Consider the following 12,553-nt stretch of genomic DNA (forward strand, 5'->3'; position numbering starts at 1 on the left):
GAATGTCATCAGCAACTTTATAAATCATTACAGAACAATGTATTTGTCTGTACCTTGCTCGGTCGTGATACGAGCTGTTCAGACAAATATCGGGGGGGGGGGGGGGGGGGGGGGGGGCTAGTCCCTTGTTTGAGTATACATTTATGTGCCACACTTTTGGGTTCGTTATTGGTAAAAGCCAAACTAGTCCGAAACGTGAAGTCACAGTCAGTTACACTTGCATATAGAAATAAATAATTTAGGTTCGAACAAACCTTATAGATTCCTGAGGATATTTCACACTGATCTATGTTTTGTCATTGCACAGAACTGCTAATAGTATATACAAACATTTAGACTTTTGTCGACAGGGCACACTCCACAGTATTATGACAGACATTAGATTTGAATTATTAAAAGTTCAGTTATTAAAGTGTGGAGTGTGCATAATTAGTAATAAATTAAATAATACTTATATATATGTTCATATACAGAGGAGTAACCAAACTCCAAACTGTTTTATAACTTGAGCTTGAATGAGAAATGTCGCAAAATTAATTGAGTAGTAAACTTCAACTTCAGTGATATTCAACTAAAGTCCTCCCAGACATTTTCATTATGATATAATATTACACCCCTTAACTTTTTCATTTTCCTAACATGCAATTTTGAAATTACTTTTACTATATTTTAGACTCTCACAAATTGAATGCAGAAGTATGTACAGATAAAGTTGTGAAAGGGCGCTCTCAAACGTCAATCAGCATAGCAAATATGAGCCGGCATAGCAAATATATGCTCAAACGGATGCATTTTATTGACAATAGGACCAAAAGGCACCATTCCTCTAAATTGTCTTTCACACAATGCATTATTATTATATACTTTTTAAACCCCTTCACTTGTAATAATAATAATAATAATAATAATAATAATAATAATAATAATAATAATTTATTGTTTAAAGACCACTACACAAACATGTCTCAGCGGTCTGAACATTACAAAATGAGAAAGACTAGCAAAAGAGCAACAACAATAAAAATCTAGCATAAGAACACAATAAATGAGCGTCTCTAAAAACAAAAACGGATTTAAAATTAGCAATCAATTTAAAAACATCAGCAATAGCATTGTCGGAAAATATACGTTTTAAGACTCTTCTTGAAAGGAGCAAATTTCTCAAGTAGTTGAAGCTCGAGCGGTAAAGTATTCCACAGTTTAGGAGCATACACACTGAAAGCCCTGTCACCATACATTTTAGAAGGTTGTTTTCCATGATCCTGATTCCAACACTCTTTCTCGTATTATGTAATGGATGATCGATACTGATAAGTTCGGACAAGTAGTTCAGCGCTACTTCTCCTTGACAGATAATTTTGAAGATAATGCAAAGAATTTTATAACGAACTCGCTGTTCGATTGGCAGCCAATGTAAATCCTTCAGCACTGGATTCACATCAGCTTGACGACCAATCCTCCATCTTGTCACCTATCGAGCAGCAGAGTTTTGAATATGTTGAAGTTTGTTCAATTTATATGCCGGTAGACCGAAAAACAAACTGTTACAGTAATCTTATTTCGATGTAACAAAAGCATGAACTAATTTTTCAGCACTAGACTGGTCCAACAGTTTTCGAATTTTACTCAACCGCCAGAGTGAATGAGACGCCCCCTTACAAACATAACGGATATGCTCATCCATGAGTCCAAAAGAGTCAACCATCACACCAAGGTCATACACAACAGTTGATGGAGAAATCATGGCATCACCTATTCGTACATTAATCGAACCTGACTGTGAACCAACCGCACTATTGCGAGGTGTAAACCAGACAACCTCTGTCTTACCATCATTGAGCGCCAACTTATTTGTCATCATCCATTGACGAATTTAATCCACACATGCCTCTACACGTGTAACGACAGTGGGTTGAGCAAGGGTGTCACAAGCAATATATAACCCAGAGTCATCAGCATATATAATGGAATTTAAGCCATAACGTGTGATGATGTCCTCAATCGGAGCCATGTACAAAGCAAACAAAACAGGCCCAAGCACCGAACCCTGTGGTACACCATATTTCAGAAGGCGTTCATCCGACATCATCGACTTAACAGACACTTGTTGCGTTCTACCTTTCAAAAAGGATTCAAACCAATTTAAAGCAGTCCCTTGTATGCCAAAACGGGAACACAGCCTGCCCAAGAGAATGTTATGGTCGATGGTGTCGAATGCAGCTGACAAATCCAAAAGAACTAGAATGACATTATGATGCTTATCGAGAGCAAGCATGACATCATTTAGCATACATAAAAGTGCAGTCTCGGTGCCATGCCCCTCACGATAAGCAGACTGAAAACGACCATATAATGAGTTAGCAGACAAATAACGATTTAAACGGAAAAAGGCACATTTCTCCAAAACCTTGTCAAGGAAACTGCAATTAGATACAGGTCGATAGTTGTTCATTATATTAAAATCAAGACCAGTTTTCTTAATGAGCGGACGAACAATGGCTGTTTTGCAGTCAGTAGGGAAAACACCAGAGGAAAACGACGAATTTACAATATGAAGCACCACTGCGGCCATTTCATTTACACATGCCTTAACCAGCTGTGTTGGAAGTGGATCTAACTGACACGTCTTAGAAGGCATTTTACTAATAATAGAAATTACATCATCAAGACACAAAGGTTCAAGAAGACAAAGCGAGTTCTGAGACAAAATTGGCTCAACATTAAAAGAACTAGTACTTTGGAGTCTTGCACGAATATCTATTATTTTCTGATAAAAAAAATTTGCAAAAGCAACTGGTAATTTAGATAATTCAAGGTTATTTGTGAGAATATCCGATGCAGATTTCTTTGAACAAGATATGTCATCAACAACTCTGAAAAGTTCCTTACTACTTGCATTTTCGATTTTACTTCGATAAAAAGACTCTCTCTTCATTGCCAGCTTTTCGTTGTACTCAGCACGAGCAGTGGTGAAAATCTGTCTATCAATTTCAAGTTTAGAAAGCAGCCACTTTTGTTCAAGTGATCTTAAAGTCCTGCGTTCAGTCAATAGATCTTGTGTAAACCATTCAGCACGGGGTTTCTGCATGACAGATCTCTGTATGGCAGGAGCGTACGTGTCAAACAAGCTCTTCAATGTAGAGTTGTAAAGTTCTGTCAGCTCATTTACCTCCTGAATCGACATCGACTTTGTAGAATTTAGTGTGTTTGCGAAAGAGTGTTGAAGTTCCAGTACATTAATGTTCTTTAAGTTACGCTGTTTCCTGATTATCCTTGTTGGAGGTGGGCGAGTGATCATAGACTTAAAGTGAACTGCAGCATGATCAGATGGCATTTTATTGTCTATTATGAAGTTTCCATGGTTCAGAGGAACGGGTCAGTTCAAGGTCTAAAGTATGACCATTCTCAGGGTTCGACACTGGAGTAAAAAAGTCACTATCCCACAGGACTAGTAAAATTGATAATGTAGTAGTCCTGCAAAAAATTTGGTGGTCCTGTCTTTAATTGCTTTCACTTGTTCACTTGGGCTCTTTACATCTCTTAGTTTTTGCTCTACTTCTAATTCACTTTTCCAAACCCCATATTTATTTCAAACCCCGTGTTCTAATTGAACTGTCCATTTCCTTGTAGTTGTTTGTAATTTTGTTCTCTTTTTTTTATGCTTTGGGGCTTCTTCTTTTTTTGTTGCTTTCTGTGAGTAGTTTGTCTTAATCTTGGGGAGGGGGGGGGAAGAGTAATAAGATATGATGTGGTCTTATTCTAGCTTAAATACTACATAACATTTCTGGTACACACTTTGATCAAACTATAGCATTTTTAAAAGACAAAAAAATACCTTCCCATAGAGCAAGTCTTTATAGTGTCATCTTTAGTGCATATTAGAATGTATTTACAACATAAAAATAAATAAATTTGAAGGTTACCAGCAGTTATAGTAAAATTTCGTTACTGATTACATTGTATATGTACAAGTCGCTTCGTCTATTTTCGTGTCTATGTACTTCCGGGTTGACATAAACGTTAAACGTGATACAGTCGGCCCTATAATTACTAAGAAATGACAAAACCGTTCGCAAAATAAAGTTCAGGATTCTAATTTTTCAAACTGAATATCAATATCCACGACACATTCAGTAACTGGTTTCGTGTATTTAGAAATGTGCCCCAAAACACGACCTCGCAACACGTAACACAGAATCGTGTCACTGTTACTACTAGCTAAGTTAGCAGTACTACTACCATGGTTTCACCATAGGCTGTAAGTTGTACCGGTAAAATTACGATCATCACATCATGTAGGAAGTACAACAACATTGAAATAACAACACGGTCAAATTGCGTCTTCGATTTTGACAGCCACCATTGTTGTGATTGAGCTTCACTTAGTTCCGTTGAACGCGGCCGGGTGAACGCTGACATCCAATTTGTACAGCGTGTTTATAAAGGGAGCTCGTCAATAACCTACCGAATAATTAACTCAGAAACATAGTTTAAATACTAACTGATCTAAAAAGTACTGTTTAGAAAGACTACGCATCCGTACATAAATACGAAATCACGCGGCAAAGATTTCAACCTTTCTAATTTACTTGTTACAGTGTAGATGACAGCCTTACCCGTATTATACACATATCATCGTACAACTAATTTTATTGGCTATAATATTAGCTACATTTGAAAGGTCTCACTTGATTGGCTCACCCTTCGCTATTCCCGTTTTCAATAGACACCCCACCAGAATCAAGGGCCACGTAGTACAACAATGGCGTGAGATCGCCTGTTGGGCAACTTTTCCAACGGGCGTGCTTTTTGAAAACTTCACAACATAAGCTTTTATGACACAGAATCATAGAAAATCTACCCCGGTTCCAAACTAATTCGTAATCATAATGTTATCGCGAACAGACAACCGGAGTTGGTCAAAATAGCAAATTAAAAATCAAATGAATTTTATTTTGACCGTGAATTCATATAGCCGGTATTTTGAATTCTGAGCTCCCTAATAATATACCTATCGAAAAGTCACTATCCTGTCGGACTACCTGCAATGGGCATTTCAGTAACTTTTACTGGTCCTTACAGTAAGTTACTAGACTCGGGATAGCGGACCAGTGTGTATGTCGAACCCTGATTCTGATGTGTACTCCCAACTACGTGTTGAGTATTAAAGACTGAGAGATTGAATAAGATCATTGAATTGACGAGCGCTGCTGTCATTTCCATCATCAACATGAATATTAAAATCACCTGCTATCAGTAAGCGACCAGGTGCGAGTAACAGGCATTCCATTAAAGTGCCGAATTCCGAGAAAAAGACTTTCTCGGTGAATTTATGCTTCGCAGAATATGGCAGGCGGTAAATAATCACGAAGGTCAGAACTACCCATACGGATGTTCACGTCCATTACCTCAAAAGATTTAAACTTATCAGACTTGTTCTTCTTAGTCCTTAAGTTAGATCTTGTTATCAATGTTATACCACCACCCTTGCGATGACATCACGGTGCTTGCAATATAGTATAGCCTGAGCTGGAAGATGAAAAATTTGCTTCTACTAAGGCTCGATTTCCCTCAGTAATCCAGGATTCACTAATCATAAAAATGTCTGTACTATTTGAAAGAATCGAAGCACATAATGCTCCGACTTTACTATCCATTGATCTTGCATTCCACAGAGTGAAGTTTACACAGTCACGTAAATAATATGACGAAGTTCTTTTGATTGAAGTTAGCGTACTACCTCTGACAGGAGTCGAAGCAAACTTGTAATCAGCATGACGTTTAAAGACACCAATAATGGTTGGAATTTTTCGAAATGAAGGACAGAAATTCACATAGCCTCCTCTCTTACCACGATGTCTTTTCCATCTCGTTGGTCACCGTCTTATAGCAGCAAGATCCGATAAGTTATTTCCATCCAAGGTGGTACCAGCTGCAAGTTTTCTTAGAGCAAGGAGTTCTTCTCTGCCATATTGAATTTGCATGACTTTGTCAGTGACTAGACTACCCGTAGAGAAGTTCGATAAAAACTCACAGACAAACAACAATACAGCCAGTGCCGACGTCCACAGGTACACCTGCATAAATGAAACAAAATAAAAAAACTATTCTAAAATTGAGTGTAACCGGAACCACACAGTTTTTTTTTATTAGGCCTAATGAGAACATTGTTAATGGTGTTTAGATTAAGGATATAACATGATGTGATATGCAAATTAGGTATAAAAATGTGTATTTTTGGTCAAAAACCTTTAATTCCAAAATTACTGAGCTGATTGGGATGAAATTTGGTTGGAACATTTTTCAGGGTGTTTATATTAAGAAATGTTCATAACGTGATGATCCCATTAGTGATATGCAAATTAGGTCTAAAAATGAGTCTTTTTGGTCAAAAATCTATAATTCCAAAACTACTAGGCAGATTGGACTGAAATTTAATGGGGATGCATCTGGGGATGTGTAGATGAAGCTGTATTCACAAAGTGATGATACCATCAGCGATATGTAAAATAGGTCTAAAAATGTCAATTTTGGTCAAAAACTTGAAACTTATCTTGAAACTGCATGGTGAATTCTCTCTGTCCATCTAACGTTCTGTCCATTCATACATATGTCATTTCTAAGCCACTTTGCAGATGTATGGGACACAATCTCACAAGACAAGTGGGTTTTGCCCATGGTAAGGGACAGGTATGTCCTGGAATTTGCCAGACAACCACCCCTCACTTCCTTTCCGTTCATAACCTCTCTACCTCTAAGAGGCACGGAAAGACAAAGGGTGCTCAGGGAAGTGATCAAATCATTCGAGAAATTGATCCAAGTACATGTCAAACGGGATTTTACAGTCATCTTTTTCTAGTTCCCAAGAAGTCAGGTGGATGGCTGCCGATTCTCAATCTAATAGCACTGAATATGTTTCTTTCAGTACCACGATTTCAGATGGAAACACCAAGAGCAGTTTTAGCCACTGTCTGACCAAATGACTGGCTAGTGTCCATCGATCTAAAAGATGCCTATTTTCACATCCCTATTCACAAATCGTGTTGCCGCTTTCTTGTTTCACGGTCCAAGACCGCACTTTCAAGTACACAGCACTCCCATTTGGGCTAGCCACTGCAAGTAATTCATCCTGGTGGTAGCAGCACCTGTAGCCTGGTTACCCTGACAGGCCACTCTTTAACATCCCTATCTTGTTGATTGGTTGATTCGGGATGGACAAAGGGAAGTGTTACTTGAACGGATTCAGCAGATATTGTTGTTAATCCTTTTTCTGGGTTTTATCCCCAGTTACAACAAATCAGCTCTTATCCCAAGTCAATATACAGTATTCATGGGAATGAGACTGATCACAAACAAGGGAATAGCTTGCAAGTTATTCTCACTAATTCAGAACCTATGGCCACTGAGACAGATAACAGCGAAACATTTTCTGTCTCTCCTGGGCTTAATGGTGTCCTTGATCGATGTAGTACAACGGGTCAGACTCGGATCAGGCCAATTCACGGCCGCCATATTGCATATCAATGGAAAGCTCTAGTATAACACTACGTCATTAAGCTAAGCATACTGCCCTCAACGATATAGTATGACGATGACGAAGCCCTGGACAGAAATGGTTACATGAACATGATTGTCCGATAGTGTGACTGCTATTAGTATGACAAAGAAATTTGGAACATCCCATTTAGATGACGCCCACTTAATTCATTCAGATAAGAGAGGGACTCGATTGGTCCGTTAAGAATAAGATTTCCGATTTGCATGGGTGTCTATTACAATTAATGTAATACCCTGGTTCATGAAAGAGCTTGGGTGGTTCCTTTTTGGATAGTCTGATTGAATTTGTATATTTCAGCAACAATAGTATTAAAGATCAAAACAAAAAAGTCACAACAACTTTTGACAGTCTTTGGTATGTGGTGGCGACATTACTTGTGGTATCTAGTTGGGAAATTCCTCTGGCTGAAATATCAACAATTTTAATGCATTCACATTTTACCACTTGTGACATTCTATCAAATTTCTTATTAGTAAAATTTGTTCTAGAAGTCGAGAGCATAATACTTGCCACATGTTGTCTAAAAGATATTTACATTCTGACAATGTTACAATAAATATTCTTTTAATTCACCCTTAAAATTGAACAGTATAGCATAGAGCTTGAATGTAATTAAAGTCTGGGAATATTGTTTTATGAAAACACGATGTCAAAGGAATGATTACACTCTCAGTCTTTTTACGTTGGCAACAAAATTGATTTTAAATTCCTTTTTAATGCAGTTTGTCCTTAGCATGCATGTAGTGAAAAATGTGACCATTCTGTTTTCTTCCTGTACAGGTTGTAAAGTTAGCAAGTGAGACATTCAATTATTCACCACTAGATAGGGCCAAAGCAAGGACAAAAAAGTTTGCCTCAGAAAAGTGGGAGAAAATTGGGAAGAAATTCAACAGAATAGGACTACCACCCAAAGTGAGTATTTATCAATAAGTATCTACTGACACACATGAATTTTGACATGGCCCTGATTTTGGCATGGATATTTCCATTGTCTAGGTATGCAAAAAACTTTGCCTCAGTATATCAAATCTCATATTTTGTGAAAAACTGGATGCATTGTGCAGGTCAAGTGGGAGTGAGTTCTAATATTTTGGAAACCTTTTACAATGAACTCTAAGTAATATCACATTGCGTGTATCAGTATTGTTTATAACTTTTGTTTGTCCTTCCAGACTGGTTCATTTCAGTTGTTTGTCAGTGGTTACAAAGATGCTGATTTCTGGCTACGTAGGTTTGATACGGAATCCTTACCAGAATCTACAGCCAAACAGTTCCAATGGCAATTTGAAAGACTTGTAGTCTTAGATTACATCATTAGAAATACTGGTAAGTAAAGACATACAATCTTTATTACAAATTAGAAATACTGGTAAGTAAAGACATACAAACTTTAATTACAAAATTAGAAATACTGGTAAGTAAAGACATACAAACTTTACTTACATATTTAGAAATACTGGTAAGTAAAAACATACAAACTTTAATTACATAATTAGAAATACTGTTAAGTAAAGACATACAAACTTTTATTACATAATTAGAAATACTGTTAAGTAAAGACATACAAACTTTATTACAAAATTAGAAATACTGTTAAGTAAAGACATACAAACGTTATTACAAAATTAGAAATACTGGTAAGTAAAGACATACAAACTTTAATTACATAATTAGAAATACTGGTAAGTAAAGACATACAAACTTTTATTACAAAATTAGAAATACTGGTAAGTAAAGACATACAAACTTTATTACATAATTAGAAATACTGGTAAGTAAAGACATACAAACTTTAATTACAAAATTAGAAATACTATTAAGTAAAGACATACAAACTTGTATTACATAATTAGAAATACTGGTAAGTAAAGACACAAACTTTTATTACATAATTAGAAATACTGGTAAGTAAAGACATACAAACTTTATTACATAATTAGAAATACTGGTAAGTAAAGACATACAAACTTTAATTACATAATTAGAAATACTGGTAAGTAAAAACATACAATCTTTATTACATAATTAGAAATACTGGTAAGTAAAGACATACAAACTTTAATTACAAAATTAGAAATACTATTAAGTAAAGACATACAAACTTTATTACAAAATTAGAAATACTGGTAAGTAAAGACATACAAACTTCAATTACAAAATTAGACATACTGTTAAGTAAAGACATACAAACTTTAATTACATAATTTTGAAATACTGGTAAGTAAAGACATACAAACTTTACTTACATATTTAGAAATACTGGTAAGTAAAGACATACAAACTTTAATTACATAATTAGAAATACTGGTAAGTAAAAACATACAAACATTAATTACATAATTAGAAATACTGGTAAGTAAAGACATACAAACTTTATTACATAATTAGAAATACTGTTAAGTAAAGACATACAAACTTTATTACATAATTAGAAATACTGGTAAGTAAAGACATACAAACTTTAATTACATAATTAGAAATACTGGTAAGTAAAAACATACAAACATTAATTACATAATTAGAAATACTGTTAAGTAAAGACATACAAACTTTTATTACATAATTAGAAATACTGGTAAGTAAAGACATACAAACTTTATTACAAAATTAGAAATACTGTTAAGTAAAGACATACAAACTTTATTACAAAATTAGAAATACTGGTAAGTAAAGACATACAAACTTTAATTACATAATTAGAAATACTGGTAAGTAAAGACATACAAACTTTTATTACAAAATTAGAAATACTGGTAAGTAAAGACATACAAACTTTATTACATAATTAGAAATACTGGTAAGTAAAGACATACAAACTTTAATTACAAAATTAGAAATACTATTAAGTAAAGACATACAAACTTGTATTACATAATTAGAAATACTGGTAAGTAAAGACATACAAACTTTTATTACATAATTAGAAATACTGGTAAGTAAAGACATACAAACTTTATTACATAATTAGAAATACTGGTAAGTAAAGACATACAAACTTTAATTACATAATTAGAAATACTGGTAAGTAAAAACATACAATCTTTATTACATAATTAGAAATACTGGTAAGTAAAGACATACAAACTTTAATTACAAAATTAGAAATACTATTAAGTAAAGACATACAAACTTTATTACAAAATTAGAAATACTGGTAAGTAAAGACATACAAACTTCAATTACAAAATTAGACATACTGGTAAGTAAAGACATACAAACTTGTATTACATAATTAGAAATACTGGTAAGTAAAGACATACAAACTTTTATTACATAATTAGACATACTGGTAAGTAAAGACATACAAACTTTAATTACATAATTAGAAATACTGGTAAGTAAAGACATACAAACTTTATTACATAATTAGAAATACTGTTAAGTAAAGACATACAAACTTTAATTACATAATTTTGAAATACTGGTAAGTAAAGACATACAAACTTTACTTACATATTTAGAAATACTGTTAAGTAAAGACATACAAACTTTTATTACATAATTAGAAATACTGTTAAGTAAAGACATACAAACTTTTATTACATAATTAGAAATACTGGTAAGTAAAGACATACAAACTTTAATTACATAATTAGAAATACTGTTAAGTAAAGACATACAAACTTTATTACATAATTAGAAATACTGGTAAGTAAAGACATACAAACTTTAATTACATATTTAGAAATACTGTTAAGTAAAGACATACAAACTTTTATTACATAATTAGAAATACTGTTAAGTAAAGACATACAAACTTTTATTACATAATTAGAAATACTGGTAAGTAAAGACATACAAACTTTAATTACATAATTAGAAATACTGTTAAGTAAAGACATACAAACTTTATTACATAATTAGAAATACTGGTAAGTAAAGACATACAAACTTTAATTACATAATTAGAAATACTGGTAAGTAAAGACATACAAACTTTAATTACATAATTAGAAATACTGGTAAGTAAAAACATACAAACATTAATTACATAATTAGAAATACTGGTAAGTAAAGACATACAAACTTTATTACATAATTAGAAATACTGTTAAGTAAAGACATACAAACTTTATTACATAATTAGAAATACTGGTAAGTAAAGACATACAAACTTTTATTACATAATTAGAAATACTGGTAAGTAAAGACATACAAACATTAATTACATAATTAGAAATACTGGTAAGTAAAGACATACAAACTTTTATTACATAATTAGAAATACTGGTAAGTAAAGACATACAAACTTTATTACATAATTAGACATACTGTTAAGTAAAGACATACAAACTTTATTACATAATTAGGAATACTATTAAGTAAAGACATACAAACTTTATTACATAATTAGAAATACTGGTAAGTAAAGACATACAAACTTTATTACAAAATTAGAAATACTGTTAAGTAAAGACATACAAACTTTAATTACATAATTAGACATACTGTTAAGTAAAGACATACAAACTTTATTACATAATTAGAAATACTGGTAAGTAAAGACACAAACTTTAATTACATAATTAGAAATACTGGTAAGTAAAGACATACAAACTTTAATTACAAAATTAGAAATACTGGTAAGTAAAGACATACAAACTTTTATTACAAAATTAGAAATACTGTTAAGTAAAGACATACAAACTTTATTACATAATTAGACATACTGTTAAGTAAAGACATACAAACTTTTATTACATAATTAGAAATACTGGTAAGTAAAGATATACAAACTTTATTACAAAATTAGAAATACTGTTAAGTAAAGACATACAAACTTTTATTACATAATTAGAAATACTGTTAAGTAAAGACATACAAACTTTATTACATAATTAGAAATACTGGTAAGTAAAGACATACAAACTTTTATTACATAATTAGAAATACTGTTAAGTAAAGACATACAAACTTTAATTACATAATTAGAAATACTGTTAAGTAAAGACATACAAACTTTTATTACATAATTAGAAATACTGTTAAGTAAAG

General features: G+C 33.0%; 1 protein-coding gene across 1 annotated transcript in view; it reads left to right on the plus strand.

The window, feature by feature from the left end:
* LOC144446135 (phosphatidylinositol 4-kinase type 2-alpha-like) overlaps positions 1–12,553 on the plus strand; it is a 57,373-nt gene that overhangs the window by 6,182 nt on the left and 38,638 nt on the right. Inside the window, exons 3-4 of the mRNA XM_078135854.1 lie at positions 8,339–8,470; positions 8,731–8,884. Coding sequence (XP_077991980.1) covers positions 8,339–8,470; positions 8,731–8,884 — 286 coding nt within the window. The remainder of the gene's footprint in view (positions 1–8,338; positions 8,471–8,730; positions 8,885–12,553) is intronic.

Source organism: Glandiceps talaboti, chromosome 15, assembly GCF_964340395.1.
Source record: "Glandiceps talaboti chromosome 15, keGlaTala1.1, whole genome shotgun sequence".
Classification (NCBI taxonomy): domain Eukaryota; kingdom Metazoa; phylum Hemichordata; class Enteropneusta; family Spengelidae; genus Glandiceps; species Glandiceps talaboti.